General features: G+C 45.4%; 1 protein-coding gene across 2 annotated transcripts in view; it reads right to left on the bottom strand.

Moving 5' to 3' along the window:
- The window catches only part of LOC133344998 (inactive dipeptidyl peptidase 10-like), a 543079-nt gene that overhangs the window by 56368 nt on the left and 462720 nt on the right, over nt 1-23991 (bottom strand). For both annotated transcript variants that reach the window (XM_061555335.1, XM_061555334.1), the window contains exons 9-11: nt 20642-20796; nt 9405-9502; nt 2804-2927 (exon numbers count right to left, since the gene is read on the bottom strand). In XM_061555335.1, the coding sequence (XP_061411319.1) occupies nt 2804-2927; nt 9405-9502; nt 20642-20796 (377 nt within the window). The remainder of the gene's footprint in view (nt 1-2803; nt 2928-9404; nt 9503-20641; nt 20797-23991) is intronic.

Consider the following 23991-nt stretch of genomic DNA (forward strand, 5'->3'; position numbering starts at 1 on the left):
GCCAAACTTACACACATAAGCATAGGTCCTAAAACCATACATGTGTAGTGTGTTAAAGAATGACTCACACCGACACGTTGTAACAAGTCACCTGCTTACACTTTATTCACCTATTCTTGCACCAGTTGTAGGCAATCTTGATTTGAAGCTTTCGTGACTGCAGGAATCCATACTCTTTGGTTATTTCGGTAAAGACGAGGGCACGGAAGTGGCTATGTTAATGTGAGAGATTAGCATGTTAATGTGAAATCTAAGAGTGGTGCAATCCAAAGGACACCGTCTACAGCATCCCACGTCAGAAAATGAGGAGGCTTACCGCAGCCTTCGCTCGGAGGTCCGGAAAGCTATGAGGCACTGCAAGGATGGGTGGTGGTCGCGGGTTGCTGAGGAGATGGAGTCTGCCTCAATGGCCTGTGATCATCGATCTTTAACTCCATAAAAAAGTAACTTGCAGCGCCACACCTATTACCATTAGGGGAAAGAACGGTGATCCAATCTCCGACCCCCAGGAACAGGTTTGCAGATTTGTTGAGCATTTTTGTGAGGTCCTGGGGGAGGGGAAATCCCTCAACCTAGAAAATATCGTGGGACAAAGTGAGGATGACCCTGCTGAGGCTGCGGTGCCTCAAATATTGGAAGATGTAGTGACCCCCTGTGAGTGGCTGACTGAGGTGCCATCTGTTGAGGAAGTACTGAAGGCAATCCAGAGTCTGAGACCAGGAAAGGCACCGGGCAGAGATGATCTCACAAGCGAAATGCTGAGGGAGGGAGGCGTTTGTGCACAGACTGTCCTACATGACAACAACAGTCTAGACCACTGGACGGGTTCCGAAGGATTGGAAGGATGCCCTGGTGGTCCCCCTCTTTAAGAAGGGGGACCGCACAGACTGTAACAGCTACAGGGGCAAGCATCATTTAACATCGCCTTGCCAGGCACACTGAAGAAAGGCTTGCGGAGCCCCAATGCGGTTTCAGGAAAGGGCGGTCCTGCACAGATGCCATATTTTTTGTCCGTCTGCTACAGCAGAGGTATCAGGAGTTCCAACAAGACCTACATCTCTGCTTTATTGAGCTGGTCAAGGCCTATGATAACATCGGTAGGCCTGGGCTCTGGGTTGTTCTTCATACTTTCGGTGGTGAGCAGGCCCAGGTAAAACTACGTGGCCAGGAGTCAGAGCTATTCCCTGTTCACCTTGGGGTGTGACAGGGATGTCCTCTGGCTCCCACATTATTTAACATCTATTTCGACCATGTAGCTCGTGAAGCCTTCAATAGCTGTACCGGAGGAATTTCCATCTGGTACATAGACAATGGGAGGCTGATCGATGCCCGGGTGCGGTCAAGGGATGGCTCCCTATTGCTCAACCATGTTATGTATGCTGATGATCTGGTAATTGCTGCTGACTGAGAGGAGTTGGAGGTGCTGCTGCTGAACCTGGAACTTGCCACTAAGAGGTGGGGCCTTACCATCATCCCCACCAAAATTAAGCACCTGCCTGGATATTTTGTACCATCGGACACTCTATCCCCACAACTCCCAATTGGTGATAGGGCAGTTGTAGAAAGAGTGGAGAGTTCCCCATACCTGGGCAGTGTGCTCATGACCGGCTCCAGTTTGACAGTAAAGGTCTCTCTCCGAATTAGTCGAGCGGCATTATCTTTTCATCAGTTGCATAACGCTCTGTGGAAGCTACCTGGTCTCTCGCTCCGCATGAAGCTTCAGGTGTTCTTGGCCACAGTCATTCCCTCCATTCTGTACGCTTGCGAAACATGTACCCCGATATTGGAACATCTTCGCTGGTTAGAAACATTTAGGCTGGCCTGCCTACGATCCATCCTGGGTTTAACCAGGCTGGATTGTGTTAGGAGCTCACAAATCCTTAAAATATTTGAACAAAGTCCCATCGGTGTGCTCCTCCAGCAGGCAAGGCTTCGTTGCCTGGGTCATGTAGCCCGCATGCCCAGCCACCGCATGCCTAAACAGCTTTTGTTCGGCCGGATCGAGGGGGCTAAACGGGCGCAGCACAGGCTAGAGAAGAGATCGAGTGATGTGGTACAGGAGGATGTGGAGCTGAGTGGACTTGCCGATGACTGGTACCAGCGGTGTCAAGATCGGCCTCTGTGGAGGAGGCTCGTGAAGGACGCTACTGGGCAGTTAGTGGCAGTCGCCCTCCAACAACAATGGAGGGCGGAGGAGCGACGCTCACAACAACGAGCGGAGCGCTGGGTGGCTAAAGCACAGCAAGTTGGCACAGTAGGGGGCACAGGTGGTGCATCAGCCAGTCATCTCAGTCAGTCGACCCGTGGCACCTGGGTCTGCTATGTGACCTCCTGACAGTGGGCGTTCGACACTTCAGGTGGCCAGAATGTGCATATAGCCTGGCACAAGCGTCATGGTGATGTCACCGCCACTTAGTGGCGAATGGCGGTTGTTGTATTTGTACAAATGTATGTTGAACTTTTTTCGCACCCTATGTAGCCAACCGTGCTAATCGGAGGTGTGGGGGAAGGACAATATACTAAACACAAAAAGAATTTCTAAAGAAATTCGATTTCAATTTAGATTTAAATGTGCATAGCTCCAGTGGCTTCCTAATATCGGAAAGAAGAGCGTTCCAGACGGCCGCAGTAACCGTCTTTGTCTGATGGTTAGCCGAACGCCACTGCAAGGATGACCAGAGACTGATTACTTTTTAACAGTAATGCTCCCTCCCAACCGTGCCTACGGTATTCTACGGTTGTGACCAACACTGCTGGACGTGAAACCCCCTGAGTCAGAGATGGATGACTGCCTGTAACCAACCTCGATGCAGGCTCCTGTGGCAGCGTCGCACACGGTTAGGATGGAGAAATTCTGAGCACGGTTCACCCAGTTGACAGCGATGCGAGTCCCTGTGGCCCAGTGCACCATGCTCACATAGTAGTCCCTAGGCAGCAGCAGCACACAGTCACGCATATTCCACATCAATGCATATCCACAGTCCAGCAATTGTGGATCGGTGATCATCTGCGTTGATGCTCCAGTCAGGATTGAAAATTCCACATTCCTATGTCGGAGGCCAATTACTCCATAGGACACAATCTATTAACGCCATACAGTAGCACTTACTTTAACAGCCCAGATATGGAGTTGTATATGGTGTTGTATATATATTATCACCATATAGATATCCAATACATGTCAAAAATCATACAATTTAAGTACTACTCATACCTCAATTGGTTTCATATAAATATGCTATTAATGAAACACATTTTAAATATAGTGCCTTATACAAGCAGTGTTTTATTTTAATATCAGCATTTATATACCTGTTTTACTCACACAATAATGTCATGTCACAGGAAAAAACATTTTTTTCACAATTCTAACATCCTGCATAGGGTTACATCATGACAACAAACGCACATCTGATTAGCACAGTTGGCTATGTGTGGTGCGAAAGAAGTTCACCATCATTCATATGTAGTGACATAGAATGGGTCACTAGGGCGCGTAGCGCTGGTTACTGGTAGAGAGCGGGAATGTGGGTGTAGTAGCCCGGTCTACCAGCAGGGCAGGTGAAATGTGCCACTAGAGTGGGTAGTGCCGGTTGCTGGCAGAGAGGGGGGATCTGAGGACACAGCAGCCTGTCTGCCAGCAGGGCACGTGATAGGCCAGGGTGAGAGATGTGGAGTAAATGTGACAGAGGGAACACGTGGGGCAGAGTCCAGAACCTTCTGGTAGGTTCCAGAAGGGGGTGTGGCAGAGGGCGGCGCCAGGCTACGCTGGGGAGGATAAAAGGGAGGCCCCGACGCTGGGTCAGGGCTGTCGTTTGGAATGGAACCCATCATCTACGCAAGTCTTCGTCCCCATCTCACCTCCTCGGCGTTGTGGGTCAGGCAGTGTGCCGGCTGTCCTGACCCGTGTGTAGTTATCCCCTGTACTGTGGAAGTGTAAAATAAACGTGTGTGCCTCCTACTAGTGTCTCTGAAGTGACTACTATACATTGAGCAGCCTTCGAAGAGGATGCCACACAATTACTCCTCGGGTCGTTTCAACAGGGCCTTGCCATCCATCAAAAGATGGCACACCCTTATGTTGTGGAAAGGTAGGTCTCAGGACAGCTCTCAGAGCTTGGTTAGGGCAAATTTAAATAGAAGCTCAATTTTCATTAAAAGAATGTTGTGAGCCTTGCCGATGAACATATCAGCCAGAATGCGCCCGATCTCATCAGACCTCTAAAGCTAAGCAGCGTGTGTAGCCTAAACTGCACTGGGATGGATTGACCACCATGCATAACATAATGTTATAGGCAGAACCGGCCCTAGACCTTTGGGGGCCCTAAGCAAAATTTGGTTGGAGGCCCCTTTGATGTATGATTTTTTTCACCCACTAGCTAGCAGTGACTCTAGGGGGCCCTCTGCTGGCCACGGGCCCTTTGCAATTGCAAGGGTCGCTTAGTGGCTGGGCCGGCTCTGGTTATAGGCTGCGGGGATCACAGGTGTCCTTTAATTTACCAACAAAAATTCCCATTAGCGCAATTGACAAAGTAGGGACACATTTCTATTGACGAAGTCGAATTTCCGCATTCCCGAAATTTCACTCAGCACGCGTCGTGAGATAAAACAAGAGCTCTCCCGGGAGGCTGCATCATCCATCCACGACAGTCACGGTATCCCTACAGTCCAACAGTAACGCCTCCAAGTCACCTTTCCAGGCGTTCCAACATGCAAATATTTTGGTGAGTTCCATGAAAATGTTAAGTATTTTTGTTTTAAATAAATTATAAGTCAATAGTTCTCATATTTACGTTCTTTATTATTATTATTATGACTATTTGGTTTTATTGTGAAAAGTGACAGAGGTGTAAATTTTTAGGTTATGAGCAGAGTTGGAATGACTGTCCGAAACAAATTCCAATTTGTTAAAATCTAATTAATGGGAAAAGCCATTCCGATGTACGACATTTCATTTTATGCATGTTTTTTAAAGAACGCATGCATCCCTTTCGTAAATTGAGGGATACCTGTATTGAGTGAGCAGCAAATGACAGTGTATCAAAATTCATTGCTATACTGTACTTCTGCGTTCCTACATCTATGATCCCTGCCTTCATCAACCGGCACTGACCGGCATGGAGAAGTATAGTGAAATGACCCCCACAACCCGTTCCATTTTCAGAGGCCCTCATCCAGCAGTGGATTGATAAAGGACTGTGTACATGGACATGTGTTTGCGCAGTTATGGGCAACCTAGCTGAGACCAACATCTCAAACATGAGATTAACCTTGTCAACCCCTGGGTGTGGTGGATGCTTTCATTCAAATTCAGGATTCCAGTGGCGTTTTCTCAGTGAGCTACCAGCACCGCGTGTGCTCCCTGAGCCACCGAGGAGCCTATTACATGTTAATTTATCTTCTTGGTTCTTTCGGAAAGACAGCGACTGAATGGCGCTGTCTTTCCGACAGACCTGTTCTTTACCTGGGGACGGCTGCTTGCGTTGTGGCCGAAACGTCGTGAGAATTGTATTTTATTATGTTTTATTTTTATTATTTTATTATTTCCCTTCTACGTGACTTTACCGAAAGAACCAAGAAGATGAATCCCTGCAGTCACGAAAGCTTTAAATCGAAATGTTAATTTATCTCTTACAAAAAAACAAATGTGCAGAATGCAGGACTTCCAATATATCAACTGGAAAGATCCAGCGGCTATGTAAATTCTGGTTAAATCGGCATGTCACAGGCAGTTTTAGTCGACCGCGTTCCCCTGGGTGGGTGTTAATGTTAAGGTCTTTATCAGGCGTGGCTGAGCCAATATGAAAACAGTGGTTTACATTCAGCTTTCATTTGCTTCAATTAACCACTCCTGGCATAGGGTCAACACTTGCATCAAGCCACAGTGCATATAACCTGTGATGGGTTTCTTTTTTATTCTGTTGGATATTTTAATTTTGAATATTTCCTGAAATTACTCAATTATATAATACGTAAAAAATATGAAATCATTTATCAATGAAGTATACTTTGTCTTCAGTATGCAAAACATTTGGCACATTGTTGTGAGTACATTTTAGCAGGTGCCCTTCTCAATAAGCGATGCTGAGACAGCATTGTAAATCTACTCATCTCCTTTGGTGTCAGTCCATCCATAGGGCAGGAAAAGTAATAATTTTAACTTGAAACACGCACGGTATTTACTCATTCGCAAATAGACAAACTAATTCAGTGGTGTGACAAACTACAGACAAGTGGGAAATGTAGCCCCAGTAATGAACTGGCACAAAATTCTCCCTCCAAGCTCTGTTGTCCTCTTTGTATAAAGGTGTCATCGGCCGAGTGTTTACATGTGGGAAGAAAACCAAGAAAATCCACACGTGCAAGGGGGTAACACTCAATCCCATACATATAGAAAAGGTGGAGTCCCCATTTTGCCGTACCGCATTTCTCCAGGCAAGGCAGGGTATGGCTCCTCAATGCCCATGGGAAGGGAGTTTCAAGACATTTGTGTTATCCACCAATGAATCAGAGAAAATATTGAAGTAAGACACATCCTAATGACCGTGAGTGTGTGGGCTTGGCAAAACACATCGCTAAGGGCATTGTAGCCAATGGATGGTATTGGCGACTGAATCGAAGACAAAAGAGGGAACACGCCTGAGAAGATGACCACCGTGGAGATTTGAGCAATGAGATTGCCTCACGTGCAGGGGTGAGATGGATTGTGTCAAAGCAAAGCCAATGAGCGAGGGCAGCAATGTGGAGAGGCCTTCATCCAACAGTGGGAAAGACCATAGCTCACGATGATGGTGACGATGGAAAGGATGACATTTTAAATTTTACAATTTTAAACATTGCTTGACATTTCAAACCCTTTTAAGAGTGGGATTTGTGCAACTACCTTTAAAAGTTTCATTTTATTTACCATAAGGGTAAATTAGCTGTTCTATTATTCATTCGTCCATTCAGGTTGATGATAGCCATTACATTTCGGGCAGTGCTCTTTCACCCCTTGTACAATATTTCACGAACCTCTCAGTATATATGTTAATAGCTAAACTACACAGCACTGCAAGTTGATGATTTAAAAAAATGGTCACGTTTGCCAAATTCATTGTGGTTTGCAAAGAAATCGTACAAAGGCTCGGATAGCAATCTCCTCTGTCATAGTATTGGTTGTGAAAGACCAGGACAAAATATAAAGTAATCCCTTCAAAATAAAGATTACAAAAGCACCAGCATTGACAAAATCAAGGACGTCTGCATGTGGTATCGACAAAATTCTGAATTCTGAAAACTCTATCTCATACATTTTTTTTCACGGTTTTAGAAAGTGCATATACTAGTTTAAGTGTGTGAGTGCACTATGGACTTAGTTTAAAATGTTTGAACCGAATTAATAGCTTGAGACATAAGGGACATAACATAAATTGATAATAGCAACCGTATTTCAACCGCGCGCAAACAGAGTGGCAATTGAAGCTGGAAAATAGCATTTTTCCATGCTGGGTGTCGTGCACGTCTGTAATGCCGTACTTTACAAAAAGACAGAGTTGGTGGATCATCATGTGCATGATACACTTCTCGTAAAAATTTAAAAGTTTCTAAGAAGATGACAATCTGCCAAGTGTGTTGCCAACCTTTCTGTGGGCTTTTGACAATGTCTTCTCTCATGTAAAAATACTTACAAAGAAAAGGTTTTAACATCCCAAGCACTACCCACCTAAAATAATCTTGAGACGAATTTAACAGGCAAGGGAAGGATAAAGGTAATAGGATCTTGGGCTTACTTAAATCTAGCCTTCTTTGCAGTGGGCTGGGATTTGGGAGTGGTGGCAGGGTTGAAACGTGATAACATTTCACGTGGAGAATCTACTCCTGTATTCATACAAAATAAAACATGAGTTTGTAAGGCTTCATGGCTAAAATGCTACCCATACACTCAATATCCACAAAAAAACACATTATCATTTAAATAAAGGCAGAAGGATAAAGAAGGACAATGTCTAGCGGACCATCTCGTCAGATCCCAGACGCTAAGCACGGTCGAGCCTGGGTAGTGCTTGGATGGGCAATCACCATGTATAGACCAGGGGTTGCAGGCTGCTGTGGGGATATGTCAGTAGAGGGCAGTGTAACAAAATCCATCGTTGTACTGTACCAACTTCTATGTGCCCAGCCTTCACCAACTTGCAATGACCAGAGTGAAGGATAGCCAATAACTACGACCATCAACATGGCATGATGTCATCGCACCTCCAATTAGCACGGTTGGCTATGTACGGTGCGAAAGAAGCTTAACATACATACATACCATCAATCTTTAGTAAATAAGTGATCATTTGTGGGGAGTTAAACATTGCTAGTGTCCATCGATAGACAGTTCCTGGCAAAGTAACGTGGCATTCCAACAACTTGTGGAGGACCACTATTGGAGATGGAAACTACCTGGTGCTTGCTTCACCTTGTGAAATTGAAACAGATCCAACTATAACTTAACAATTATTCTGACTTCCTGGATGTTTATTATGACTTACTGTACCCTGTGCTGGTGGTAGTTGATGTTTCAAATGAAACTTCCTAAATGCTAAATTTGGTTCTGAGAATTGTTATTCAACTAACCGGTGAGTTGAAACAATAAGAAGTCGATCGCTTCAAGACGTGACAATGTAATCTGTTTGGCTGTGTCATTATGTGGCCTTACCCAAAAATATATAATAATAAGGACATTTATAACGCGCCATATTTTGCAAACAAGTAAAAAACTCAGAGGTGCGGAGCCAAGCTCTGCGCTGCTCGAAGGCCTGACCAACCTTATAAGTCTGTAGATGTTTATACTCTTTGGGTCTTTCGGTAAAGTCACGTAGATAGAAAAATAATAAAATAAAATCACATTTCTATCGCAATACAAGCAATCGTCTTCAGGTAAAAAAAATACAGCAGACTGCTGAGGCAGGAAGAAATATAGCAAGAGAGCTACTGCAGCCAAAGATTAGAGAGCCACTGCAGCCGAAGGTTATATATGTTTGAGATGTTTCTTGAAAGTCAGAGTACATTTGATGTTGCGAATGTTCAAAGTTCCACACCGAGGGGGAGACAGCAGAGAACCGATGTGAGGCTGCAACAGTTCGAGACCTTGGTGTCAGAAGCAGATTTTGAGTGACATTACGTAGGGTTCTACCATGAGCTTCAGTGCAAGGCGAGAGTAGTGAGGCGAGGTATGGTGGGGAACCGGTGGTGAAGGTGCGATGACAAAGGCAGGTGATTTTATAATTTGTCCTGCTGACGAAGGGAAGCCAATGAAGAGTTTGGAGAGTGGTGGCTGAGTCGAGTCGTAGATTATGGACAACAAGGACAAGACGAGCAAGGGTTGAATCAAATCCATCTCTGGATTTGTGACAGAGAAGGCCTCGGAACCTCACCTGGAGCGGAAGGCCTCGGGTGGGTTCAGCTCCTGCGTGTGAGTCAGTCCATAAAGTGTGACCACAAACAGTCGCACCCTAGGGTTCGGCTGCCCAGCCTGCATGGGAGAAGGTGACAAAATAAGATGTTACCGAATGTGAAGAGGCGTATGAAAGAGATCCAGCACATACTAGTGGCATCTTCAGGAAGATCGTTTATTGACGCAAACCACACAGGACAAAAGGAACTCGAACTCCCTTTGCATGTTGTTTGGTGGCTGAATGTTTGGTGACTTTACGAGTAGATGGCAGTTCACTGAGTGGGTACGTGAACCCATCTGTGTGTGTTTTTGAGGGTTTTGCATCGTAGGTTTCAGTTTTCTTCAAGTACTCGAGTTTCCCTATCACATGCACAATGCTCATGAAAACAAAATTGTCCAAGCATTGCAGTTCTGGACCCTCCCGAAAAAAGATTCTTGAGATGCTCTCCTGGGTAAATAAATCTTATCGTCATACTTATATTTTAATAAATGAAGCGAAAGCGACATAAAAAGAGCATCGTCAAAATGACACCACGTGCCAGAACCTTTTGGCGGCCATTGTTGGGATGTCATGATTTCTGGATCGATCCGAAGATCGGGAACACATCCCCAACACACATCCATTCCACGTACAAATTCTGGGCTGCAACCTATACGAAAGAAAACTGGACACCCACATCAGTGCTGTAACAATGAGCCAAATCGTCACGGTGGATTGTTTTTCACCTCGTAAAGACAAGTTTAATTACACCGTTCAGCTGCTTTGAACAAATATTTTTTTGTAAGGTTATTGTAGAGCAGTATTTGCACGGCAGCTCATTTCACGCCACAGTTTTGCTTACACAACCCGCAAAACCAGTATTTCACATTTATTGATGCTATTCGCAAGGCGCTGCATGTGAAAACTGCACACGCACATAAAAATCACATATCCTACTCGGGAATGCAGGTGTTAGGGTTAAATGTTTCAGATTTTTACAATAAGTGTCCTCGGGAGGTGAAAAAAAATCCACGTACATTGTTCCGGGAGAGGCAGCGAGCACGAGCCCAGCTAACACAACCATCCGTCACAAGTCATACACAGCTGCCTCCGAATCTGCCACCGTAAACGGAACTGATTTGAATGTAATGATTAACGAGGGGCTGTGAGGGAAAACGAGCTTCAGAAAGCTCCCCCCGAGTGAGTTAAGCAGGATGCTTGCAGATGTACATCTCCGCTGGGGATGCATCTGGTGCTCTGCCACAGATGGTTATTTCACTTCCATTATTCAATTCCACGCTAATGCACGCTCCGTGTTGTGCATGCAACGGGGAAAGGTTTCATTGAACGCAGAGCGCCGCCTCGTAAAAGTGTTTGTCAGAAGACCTCATTGCTGCGTGTAGCGTCGTACGTTTCGTAAAACCCACGAATGAAAAAAATCCACGTCACGCATTATCTCAAAGGAGCGTGGAGATTTTGGTAAATTGCCAGATAAGGAAATGCAAATGCGGATTAAGCATTGATTGGAGATTAGACAAATTACTGTATATGTAGATTGTAAGTGTTTATTGAATGACGTAACGGCGTACTGATGCGAAATTATATCAACTCCTAATATGCGACGCTGCTGTCAGGTATTTCTGTATTCATATATGTCCATAAAATTGCGATGGCCAAATGCGGAGATACAAATTAAACCATACACGCCCACAATTTCCCATATTTGCAACGTTTAACCTTCCTTTGTTTTACATAAGCCATGCCCATATTCCAATAACCTTCCACATTCCTTTCAGTTTTCTGTGCATCCCAAAATCTTACTTCTTCCATAAACTCCAAATATCTCAGTTGCTAGGCATCGATACAATCAAACCTCGCATCTGTTTGGACGATAAGAGCAACGCATTTAGATTGTGAGACGATGGAAATCCAATATAGAGCTGATGACCTAGGATTGTGCCATCACAAGTTAATGTTGGTAAAAAGTCGCAGGAGAAAAAGTTAACAAAAGCAAGGAAGTCTGGAATGGTCAGCTGAGGTCGAGGCTTCAACCATAATCTGTGCCCGTTGGTAGTTCCCATGGATTAGCTAGCTGCTGCTGCTTCTTACGCTTCACATTAGCTGAAAACTTGCAAAAAATATAGCACGAGAATACTTCAGTAAGTAAAGAGACAACAGTTATTTCTCGAAAACATATTTGTTATCACCAACGTGACAGACAAAATACGTCACACTCTGAAAACACTTGTCACTAGGGGCCCACATGCTTCATAATGCCAGCAGCACACAAGAATCTTTAGCACAGTTTTTTTCTCCAGTAATGTGTTATTTAATCAATATAGATCTACTATGTCTGTGTTACATATCCACTGTTGAATTGAAAAAATCATAGTGTCTTATGCTCTGATACATTTCTGTGGACTCAATTCCCTTCGGCAATTATATCTGCAGTCCCTTGAGATACTAGAAATGGTCCAGATTGCTTATGGGTTCTGCTCAAGTGACCTTTGCAAGTCTCAGTTACTTAATTTAACTTTCAGTGTTATTTTTTAAAGGACTGGGTCAGCATGTTACGTTCTAAGCTAATTACCCCTGACTCTGTGTCACACTGGGCATCACCTACAAGTTGCAGTGTGGGCAAGGGCTGACCCTGTAACATTGTGTGCCAGTTTACTGATTGCATTTACTCAGTAACTGTCTTCTCTTAACTCCACTTGCAGGCCCTTTTTCTAATCAATACAAAGAGAAGCACACTCCATTCACTTGCACTACTCAAAGTGAAACCTGATTAAAGCAACCAGCGTTTGTTTTGTGCATCGTCCCATGTTGCTTCTGTAGCGGCCTCTTTTCCTATGCGTGCAAGGGTGCAGTGTCTCTTGGTGATCTGGATTAGAGGCTATATAGTTGGAGATGTCCTAGACAGACAGGCAAAAACATTTAAAAATAACCAGGTAAGATCTGAATGAGACCCGGTGTCGCTTTTGCAAAGGAGTCTCGAATCAGAGTAAATACACAATGCAAAGAAATGCAGAGGGTGTCTACACTCGACAAGACCATTAAACGCAAATACACATTTCGATTTACAGCTTTCGTGACTGCAGGGATTCATATTCTTGGTTCTTTTGGTAAAGTCACGTAGAAGGGAAATAATAAAATAAGAAAAATTAAACAATAAAATTCTCACGACGTTTCGATTGCAACACAAGCAATCATCATCAGGTGTGAAAACCACAGCAAGAACATTTTTAAAAAGTGGCGTTTTTTTCTAAACGTTAGCACCACGGACAACAACTGGCGGTTGTTCTCTGCTGTGATTTTCACACCTGATGATGATTGCTTGTGTTGCAATCGAAACGTCGTGATAATGTTATTGTTTTATTTTTATTATTTTATTATTTCAAACACACATGTTCAAACATGGTCCCAAGCCTAACCAAAGGCATGCATAATGAAGGCAAACAAAATACAGCATGAAGCTAAATTAAAAGATGCATGTAAAGTACAAAGTAAATATAAAGGAGGTGTATATTAAAAGTATTTGCATTAATGGTGATCGAGTAGTAAATCCAGTGGCCAAATAACTCCGGACTTCCATGTAAAGCACATACAATATTGTTCTTTTGGCAAAAAGCATCATGCTCCAAAGAAACAAAACATCCACATTCAGCATTAGGAGACATAAATGTCAAATAATGTTAGGTCAGCAGGCTCTAACCTATGGTGGTTGTATCTGTGTTTGCGGACTTATAGTCTTCCTTTGTAGTAGCATGGGGGCCTATTACTACTGCCCTTCAGTCAGAGAGGTAACTGTAGATATTTTCCATCACAAACCCAATTAATTATATATCGATACAGCAAAACACTTGCATTAATGATGTGCTACCCCGCAATGGGCTTTACTTATGAATAGACTGGTCACCATTGTAGGTGTATGGAATTTCCACAGGTGCCTCAGGACAGGTGTACACTTTGACTCAACTGTCCATCCTGTAATAATTGCAGGAGGAGCACGCAATAATATTTTACAGATGATTAAGCAGGTCAAAATTCGATGGCTGTCAGTATCAATCCTGGTCAGGTATTGCCTCAAGCCTCTGTTTGTTCTTGTGGTGTAAGTGCAAGTGCAAACATTGTGGAAAGTCAACCGTGGTTGTTGTTCTGAATAGGAATGCGGCATATCCACCATTGGTTCAGAATCGGCGATGAAGGTGAGTACTACAACCCAATGCTCATTTGACCACGAAGACACTTTGATGGGTTTCCTGAAATGTGTATGTTCTTCGTATTAATCTGATATTCAAATCCAGAGAGACAACTAACTCTCATAGATATAACGTGTGCAGCACGGTCCTTCAGGATACAGTGTAAAGCATTGGACAAAGCATGGAATGGAGTCGTCACAATTTAACAGCTCGACCTCAAGTCAGAAGTTTTACCATTTTTCCCACAATGGTCGTACAGCCTGATAATGCTGTTCATGATCTTTAACCCTGGTCCTATTCACTAAACTGCAATTAAACTCAAAATATAATTTACTGTACCCTACATGGCACAGCTCACTGGCTTTAACAACTCCACACAACGTGCTACACACAGTGAATGACGCAGGGGTATTATAAAAAACGCTGAAGTACATGTACCGCAAAATAAGATACCAGCAATCCTCAATACAAATGTTCGCTCATAACTCCAACTTTGTTCTTAGAGATTTACATTATACCACATGTTCAAGTGAAGCCAAGTTAAATCACTGTGCATTGTTGCAGTAATCTATTGGATCTGACAAAAACTATAGTCAGGAGAACGTTTCTCAATTCACATCTGCGGTCTTTTTAGGAGCCATTGAAACTACATTTCTGGGCGTTGTGATGCACGCCTGTAATTCAGCGCATTCGAGGTGAGTTACTGGCTCGTACAGACATCACCACACCGCAAGGCTGAGGGGTGCCCAGCAGAGAGCAGACCCTTACAAGATGTGCTTTTCCATGTGTAATGACAGGGTGCCACCTGTAGGCCTGAAGGGGAAATCGCGGTTATGAGCATGTTACGTAATGTCTAATTATGAGGGGGGTGTATCTGGGGTAAAGGTGAAAGGTGAAGTCAGTCGGGAAGCTTCAGGAACCTGCTCGAAGGTTCTGGAAGGGGGCGTGGCCAGAGGCAGGCCTTGGCCGCGCCGGGGTGTATATAAGGGGGACCGAACCAGAAGTTCAGTGCTATTGCAGGTCCTGGGTCCTGGCTGCGTCGCTGCTCACCGTCATCTCTCTTCATCGTCCGGCCATGTGGCCGATCTTCTGCAAGGCTCTCATCGTCACATTCGCTCCAGTCAGACAGCTATGTGGTTAGACGCCGACGATGGGGTTGTGTAGAAGGGTCGGCTATGTGTAGCTACAAAGAACGTTACATAGATGACTCGCCCAGTGTTGTGCTTAAAGTGTGAGAATAAATAAGAAGCCTTCTACACGACGTGTCTCGGAAGTCTCTCACTACACATGTGTAGTGTCATGTGTCTCTTCTTCATTCTCGCTCGAGCCTTGTGTGTGCGTGCGGGTGGCGTGCATCACACACACACTCAGTCGGAGACGAGGTAGTCGCAGGAGGCACTGTCCTCCCCTTTTATTATTGTTGAGTTCACGCCACCACTTGGCTCCCCTCTCTCTCACGACCATGCTGCTGCACAACCCGTTCCAGACGTAACCCTGTGTGTGTTGCACCGACAGCGTCGACCGGGACAGCCAATTACTGTGCAATGATCGAGCGAAGGTGGCAGCGACGACGAGACGAGTCCAATCCCAGAACCAGCAGCCCGGAGCTCTCTGCGTAGGCCTGCGCCCCTCTCCACATTCCCCTCAGTGCGGCTTGGCTCCGCCCTAGCCGTGCCTCCCTTCTCGAACCCACCACAGGGTTCCAGGAGCTTCCCCACGTGGTCTACCGTGACCCTTGCCCCAGTTCCTCCGCCCTTACGGCACACCCGTGTATATGCTCAACGGCGTGTGCGCTAAGTGCCCACCTGCAGTTGCAGTTGCTGTACAACAGTCAGCGCTATGTCACTACATCACCCCCTCCTCCTTTAAAAAAACAGCCCTCCCCGCTGTTAACACAGCAGCAGCAACCGGCAGGCAGGCATGGCAACCCCCTTAACTCGAGGAACATCAATGAGAAAAGAAAAAAAACCTCAGTCACAATCCCGCTACAACTACGGCATCCTCCGCAATCAACAACACATTCCACTGCTCCCTGGCACCCCGGAACTCGCGAATCGGCACACCACCTCAATCTCCCTTTAACCCAGGCCCTTAGCCTCAACACCACTTCACCCCCGGATCCCCTCTCAGTGCAAGGGAGAGTCCCCCCATTCGGGGATATATGTGGCACATTAGGAATGGACCACTCTTTTAATGATTTCCTTGTGCAGCAAGGGAGTAAAGTGTGGTTTTGTGAAAGTCCTTATGTGCTGTGCAGTACATCAATGCACGTGTGTACACCAGCATGCGATAACTGAGTTGGGCCTGTGGGTGGCTGGCAGGGTTCTTGATTAACCTGACTTGTACACCAGTCACGTGGTTAATGGCGACATGGTTGAGAATTGCTGTGTGACACACGTGCTGTTGCATTTTTCAGATAAAGGACCCAAAGGTTATTATTGATCGTTATAGAAATGTTCTAGACTTGTTCTAGACTTCAAGCTTGGCTTTGAATTGTTAGTTTGTGATAAATTCAATAGGAGGGGTTTTAGCACTGTGCACTGTAAAGGATGATGTACTGTAGTTAATACTTGTAATTCTCTAACCCTAATACTATAACCATGCCCATGCACCCAGAGTATGACTACTTGAAATGCTATTGAGAATAGAACACATGTACAGTTATAAGTTGTACAATGGTGACAAGTACAGTACGTATACTATACACATACAGTACAGATAATGGGTGTAAGATACCGATATAAGTGGATCATATAGATAGACATACAGCTTACGATTAAAGTAATATTTGAATAGTGAAGTGCAAAGGTTATTGTCAAAGACAAAGATGGTTCATCAGTAGTAAAATTGGGTTTAAGATAAACTGTTATTGATTAACCGGACTTGTACACCAGTCACGTGGTTAATGGCGACTCGGTTGAGGATTGCTGTGTGTGACACATGTGCTGTTGCATTTTACAGATTTACCACAATACATGTGTTTGCCCTCGATTTGGAGCACCTGCCCACGTCCATGTCCTTCATATCGAGCGTGCAACACATAGCTCACGTGATCCGGTCCATGGCACCGGTCACCTCCGTCCCAGCAGGATCCTGCACCTCTGGAACCTGGAGGGCGAAGAGACGATGGAGATGGAGTCCTCGGCTCAAGGGCGTGGCCCCTCACCATTTGGCAGTGCCCGCTCGAGTCCAGTCACCAAGATCTCGCACTTGGCAGTCTCGATAGGCCTCAGAGATCCGGTTCGACGGGGCTTGAGTTGACTGTGCCGGCGGCCCAATGAGCACGGGTGACTCTACCAATGCCTACTCATCACCCCGACACTCCGCAGCAGTGTGACCCGACCGACCACACACATGGGCGTGGGTCCCTAGGGCAGAGGGAGCTGTCCCCGCTATGGGTCCTCCCGCAGGGATATTGTTGCTTGAGCCCCCCTGCCCTCCACCGCCGCCAACATATTTTGCAGACTCCATGCTGTGGCCTCCCACCTTGCCTCCTGCTGTTGCTCCTCAAATATCTGTATGGTTCTAGCCACCAGTGAGAATGAAATCTCTGTTCCAACGACGGAGGGCGGGCAACCCTCAATCATCTCGCCAGCCCCCGCAGCCTCTTCGCCACCCGAAGGTCGAGCGCCCCCTCACCAACGAGTGGGTATGCCTCGCGTCCAGGATCAGCAGCACTGCCCGGAAGGCGTAGGGCGTCTCATCCTCCATCCGCTCCCTCAGGAGGAATCTTGTGCGAGCCTCCCGTGCCAGATAAGGAGCGGCCTCCTGAAGCTCCGTGACTCACCGCGCCTCCTCCGCACGCTCCCACGCTTGACTCAAAATGGCACCACTCGGCCACGGGAGGTCCACCGTTGACAAAATGGCAACCACCATGTGCGTGGTCCCCCGTCCAGAGCCCCCTGCTCCAGCTCCGATGGAAGCTCCCGCTTTGTTTTCCCCACTCTCCTCCACGCCATCCCCTGGGGTCCGGGCCTCGTGCCAGCCCGCACCCCTCTCCACATGGCGGTCCTCCGCCATGCTGCTTGGTTGGCGCTTGACCACGGGAAAATCTCAGCCACTCTCTCCGTTGACGTGCAGCCCCCATTCTCTCTCCATCGACGTGCAACCGCTCTCTCTCTCCATCGACGTGGAGCCTCTTTCTCTGTCCACGCTCACCCGCTCACGGCACCTGGCGTAGCTACTCTTGCCGTTGACGCACGGCTGCTCTCTCTCCGTCGACGTGCAGCTTCTCTCTCCGTCGACGCCCAGCAGCTCTCTCTTTGTCGATGCATAGCCGCTCCCACCTCCTTACGTAGCCACTCCTGCCACCAATGTCCAGCCAATCTCTCATCGGCAGATGTGTAGCTGCTCGCCCCGCAATTTTTGCACAGCAGTTGTCCCGCCAAACTGTGGCAGCTCCTCCGTTGCCCACGGGCTTCGAAACTGGGATCCCGGGTCCCGGGGCTGTCAGAGGGACAACCATCTCGCTGTCCTCGTCCCGATAATATCCCACTTCTGACACCAAATGTAGTATCATGCGTCTCTTCTTCATTCTTGCTCAAGTCTTGTGTATGCGTGCGGGTGGCTTGCGTCGTACACAGTCGGAGACGAGGTAGTCGCAGGAGGCACCGTCCTCCCCTTTTATCGTTGTTGAGTTCACGCCACCACTCGGGCCCCCTCTCTCTCATGAAAATGCTGCCGCACGACCCTTCCAAGACACGACCTAACTCCTACAGCCAAACTCCCCTTTCCCTCCCCTCCCGTGCCTATATAAAGCCACAACAGCAGATATTTTTCTCACCTGAAGATGGTCGCTTGTTTTGCGACCGAAACGTCGTGTTTTCTTTTATTATTTTTTCTATCTACGTGACTTTACCGAAAGAACCAGAGAGTATGGATTCCTGCAGTCACGAAAGCTTCAAATCAAGATTGTGTTGTACTAGTAACGAATTGTTTTTGTGAGAAACCTTACTACAGTAATTGGCTGTGTCGGGTGGTGGCGGGTTTAATGACACATTTATATATTTACGCGATCTAACCCAAAAAAACCTGTATAATGGATGATAAGCCTTGTGCAAATAGTCATTATAGAATATGGAAAATCCTCCATGTTTTATGTGCCACATGCATGAAACAATGACACATCTGCGTTACAATTATAAATTATTGCATCTCAGGCAATCTGAAATATGCTCTCTATTTATTTACCTGGGCAGTGATCACATATTTTTCATGAATGTTAATGAGTTTCAATTTTCACTGGATTATTTTTTCCTATGTTTTCATGTTTATTCTTCGAGTTAAATCATTTAACGTATTAAATCACATTTAATTTATGTACTGTTTTTCTACTTTGTACAGAACCTTTTGTAAGAAAGTATAAACCACCAAAACTATTCAAATGTATAGGTAAAGTAGAATTAATTTTTATGGATTGGAGAAATAAAGGCATAAATATGAATAATAAGCACTATGAAACATTTAACATTTGCTTTTGACAAAGTCATGATAACCATCAATGATAATGAACTACATATTTTCCTTACTTTGTGCGGATTCGATTTGTGCAATTTAGCGTATATGCGGCTAATCTATTTATACCCAAAATTCGTGATATGCTATTTGAATTCTCTCATATGCGGCATATTACGGTTTGACGTGGTACAACATTGCTGTGTGTGATATGTGCGCTACTCAGCTGGCAGCTGTCTCGTGAGGTTTCGCTTTGTGCACCATTTTTTTTTGGAATGCATCTCCTACTGCATAAAGCGAGGGACAACTGTACAGGAAATTATCGACAAACTAATGAATGCATTTGCAAAGTGGGACTAAAAATAAAAACGAGCAAAATAAACGTCAAAACACAACAAGTTCCCTGAACAAAAGGAGATAATTGTTTGAGAGACGCAAGTATAAAACACAACAGAGTATGTATACCTGGGGTAATTATTGAAGGTGTACCGGGATCAAAATGATTAACTGTGAGCTACAGCAGGATGGAGTGCTTTTAGACAATTAAATTTAATAATTAAAAGCAACATACCGATGAGTCTCAAGAATAAAGTTTTTTTTAACGCGTACGTATTATAACCTGCCATGACATGGATGCAAGAAAGGATCTACAAATGTATGCTGGGAATTACACTGAGAGAAAGAAGGAGAAACACATGCATGAGAGAATGCAAATTAAAGACATGTTTTTGACTTAATAAGAGTGAGCGATAATAGGCAGGACACATTGCTCAAATGGATGGTGGCCAGTGGAGGGCAATGGTGACAGCTTGGCAGTCAGAGGGGGGAACGTGGCTAAGAGGACAACCACCATGGAGATGGAGCAAAGTGATCAGCTCAAAAGGGAAGTTTAGTTTCAATGTACTCTCTCTTGGCCTTAAATAATGAACGTCGTTGATTTATTGATTGTACACGTGCTCCCCCTCCCGCCCCACACTTAATTTATTGTGGAGCTCTATGCCAGTACAAATACTATTAAGAAAAACAGAAGCAAATTGAGCCCGGCAAGACTTGTCACGAGAAGAGTTGGCAATCAATGGACAAAACTAACGAATGAATAGAAGCTGAATGAGGCAGCTCATTCAATGGGGATTTAAACTGTTCAATGAATATAAGCAGAAGGGAATGGACTAGGTTAGCAACTTCCCAGGATAACAACAAGGCCCTTTGTATGCTGTGAAATGCCACAATTTTACATCAACAATGCATTTATGTTTCTCGTTACAGAGAACGTTTCCAGCATAACAATAAACAAGCCGCACGTCTGCGTATCCACTTAAGTTTTTTTAATGCTAAAATATCCAAACCAAACTGCACTCACCATAACATCACCTACATGATTTGGAGTTTACAGAATGTGCCCAGTTCAGATGTCACTCAATGCTGACGTTAGTCATGCCCAGGAGTTGAATAATATTACATTAATTTGTTTACTTATTTACTTTACTCATGATCCATCTCGGAAGCATAAATATATATGTGCAGGATATTTCCTAATTGTGAGGTCCTTGAGTGAAGTGTTGGGATTTGGGTGGCACTCACCTTGGGGTATGGGTACCGCCGGCTGCCCGGGTAGAGAGCGGCTGTGAACAGTGGGATCTCCATGCTGGGCACCGTCGTTTCATTGATGGTGATGTAAGCCAACCTCGTGCCATCGGGAGACCACCAGTGTGTCTTGTGCGAATGCAGTATCTCTTCTGCCGACAACGAGAGAAGAATCAATAAAAATTTATCTTTGTCGAGGCACCTGTGTTATTGCATTTTATGAAATAAAAATGTATCCTCGCCAATAAGGTAAGTTAAAGGTCTTCTAGTAAAGTGAGTATTTGCTGACTTCCATCGCCTTGATATTGCCAATGGAATTCAGCACGTTCCTGGAATAACTTTACATTATTATTGTTTTCATTCACGAAGCATCAAACTATGCGATACATAGCCTAAGTGTGTGTCTACCAAAACACAAAACAGAGCTAGTGATAAAAACTCAAAATGGCTATGATAGGGACCGGTCTCTGGACAGAACAACCACTGTTGATTTCTCACAAAGTGCGACTCTTTTTCATCCCTAGAGGAATGGTATGATATGTTGATTTTGCATTGAGCACAGTACCACCACAGAGTCTCTTATCTGGATGATGTACCATAATATGTCCATGCCTTTTTTAGTAAACCCTCAAAATGCATACCCACAATTATTTTTCAGATGGTTTTTACTTAATGTTATAAATGTGACCCACATTGTTTCTCACCTCTTCTAAAATACAAAGTAATGGTGTTAGAAACCCAATAGCCAAATATGCATGCTCCCGAGTGGAATGACATTGACAATGTGAAGAAACTTCACAATAAAATTACTGTTCATGAAAGCTCCACCGATTCTTAACATTTTTCAGTGAGGTCCTGCTTGGCATAACTCTTTTCGAGTGTTTTTGCTCAAAACTGCCAAAATGAAAACCCACACAAACTGAGAGAATAAGTCAAACTAAACATAGACTGACCACAGCCCACTTGTTGTACTGCCTTCGAAAAGCACTTCACTCTGCCTGCAGGCTAGTGTCTAACGTGCGTGCTCTTGGCAGGATTCGCCGACTCAGGGTGGCCAATTTAAATTTGTGAGCCACTCTGCACTAATGAGGGCACACTCGCTCTACTTGAACTACACGCACAAACGGACAAGGGGTTATTGGGCTTGCTTAACCTTGACCAAACAGGGTCCCCCACAGGAACAAGTTCGAACCCATTAAAAGATCAAGGCAGCATGGTGTTCATCTTATACTAGATGTCTACATCTGCATTTACATGATGTTCTCTCCATACACTCGTCAAGGAATGATCTTGTCTGGGAGCATAAACCATCAAGTTAACTCCGGTTATCCTTGCCTTTGGCTAGCCATCTGGAACACTCTTCCTTCTGATATTAGGAAGCCACTGGAGCTATGCACTTTTAAATCTAGGTTAAACACTGGCTCAGGGCTGTAAACAGGAGATGAGCATGTAGCCTTAATGCCTCCTTCCATTAGCAATTTCTGCTTCAACGAATGCGCCCACAATTTAGCCATTTTGGTTGACGACAGTGCGGCTATGACTGCCACCACGTACAGCTGCTGCGTGGCAACCAATTGGGTGGGACACTGCACTCAGGACATTGTACTCCCCGGAGCACAGTTGTCAAAAAAACGGATTTGTTCAAGGCATAGTTTATTTAGTCTTCATCCCTTTTCCAATGCTGAAGCCCCCCCGCATCAATAATGGTGGTTGTTTGACCATACTTCACTTCGCTGGTCAGCACAAGTTGGTGAAGTGTGGGGGGGGGGGGGGCAGTTTAGGTTTAAATCTCGCACACACGCTGCTGATTTTATCTGCGGCTGGGAATCTAACTCATGTTCATAGTGCAGTGTACTAACTACGACGTTTGTATGGCACCTTAGCCTGTACAGTACCTCAAAGCCTAAAACAAACAAACAATCTCTGAAATTGCACGACACAAGGAACATAAAATAATAATGGAATTTGTAAAACTTTAGAGGAGGCACACAAATACAACAATCGGTTGCCCCCACGCACGCAAGTCGCACAATCCACAGAGGCTCAAGAACTAAACCCTGCGAACGGTCAAAAATACACACAACAGATTTCCTCAGGTAAATACCACGACGGCCAGATTAAAATCAACGTCTGCCTCATACCCACCCGTTAAGTGGTTCCAGAGAAATTATGCAATATCCATTTTTTCACGATGACTAAAATGTAAAACTGATGTATTAATTAAGATTAGAGCCACAACAAATGTATTATATTTCAAACGAGAGAAAGCCCATTGAGACAAGTTTATTGTGTAGGGGTGATCTGGACAGATGTAATTGATTCCCCTGTTCAACAACTTTTTGGTGTCACTGAGTAACCTGCTGTCCTTCATCCTGCGCACATTTGCCACCGATAAAACTCCAAATGAGTCTAGAATTATTCATGTGTGTATATATACACATATGTCGTGGGTTCAAGGAGAGTGGAGAGGACTTGTAGAGGCAACACATTTATTTACAACAACGGTAACAATAGCAGTCTTTGACACAAAGGGGCAGCGGCCCCTTTGCCTGCTACCTGGGGAGGTATGGCCTCCGGCCTAGTGTGCCCTATCACTGGGACCACGGGCTCTCTCTCCTCTGGCTAAGGGTGACCTAGGGGGGGATATACTGACCCGACCCAGCCAAGGTACGGGTCCTGACCACTGGCACACTCGGTCCCGACCCTTACAAGGACGTCGGGCCTTGGGGGTTCCCAGGGTCTCACCACTGGCCCACTCAGTCCCGGCCCTTAGAAGGGCAGCGGGTCTAGGGGTTCCCAGGGTCCTAGGCTAGCTGGTCTTCTGGCTTCAGTCTTCAGACTGGCCCCAGACTCTTCCAGATGCCCGGCTTTTATACACCTCCCCAGGTGTGTCCGCCCCTGGCGACACCTCCCTTCCAGAGAGTTCCAAAGGGGGGGGGGGGGGGATGTCTCGGGGGATTCTAGAACACCCCACAGCCCCCCCCTGTTTTGGGGTTGGGAAAGGTAGCGACCCCCATGCCGGTCCAAGTTACTGCCCCTGGTGGGCCCTGTCTGCTACTGCAGGTAAGTACACAGCCCATTTACAGTGCTACACAGATAGGAAATTGTTGTCTGCAGAGTATGCCCTTGGAATCACTTGGGCTTTAGAACCCACACAAGGGTTAATAAAAAAAAGGGCAAAGTAATTTTCAGAAAGCTATAAGTCGCTGGTCAAAAGGAACATCTTTTAATATTCTGCACCATGTACAATTGTGAGAGGTGTTTCTGCTTGGCTGCACAAACGTTATTGAAGTCAGCAAAGCTCAACGCCTAATTGTCTTCTTCTCCAACCCCCTCTGAAATCCCAA

The sequence above is a fragment of the Lethenteron reissneri genome, chromosome 21, assembly GCF_015708825.2.
Source record: "Lethenteron reissneri isolate LAM-NWPU_2019-01 chromosome 21, ASM1570882v1, whole genome shotgun sequence".
NCBI lineage: Eukaryota > Metazoa > Chordata > Hyperoartia > Petromyzontiformes > Petromyzontidae > Lethenteron > Lethenteron reissneri.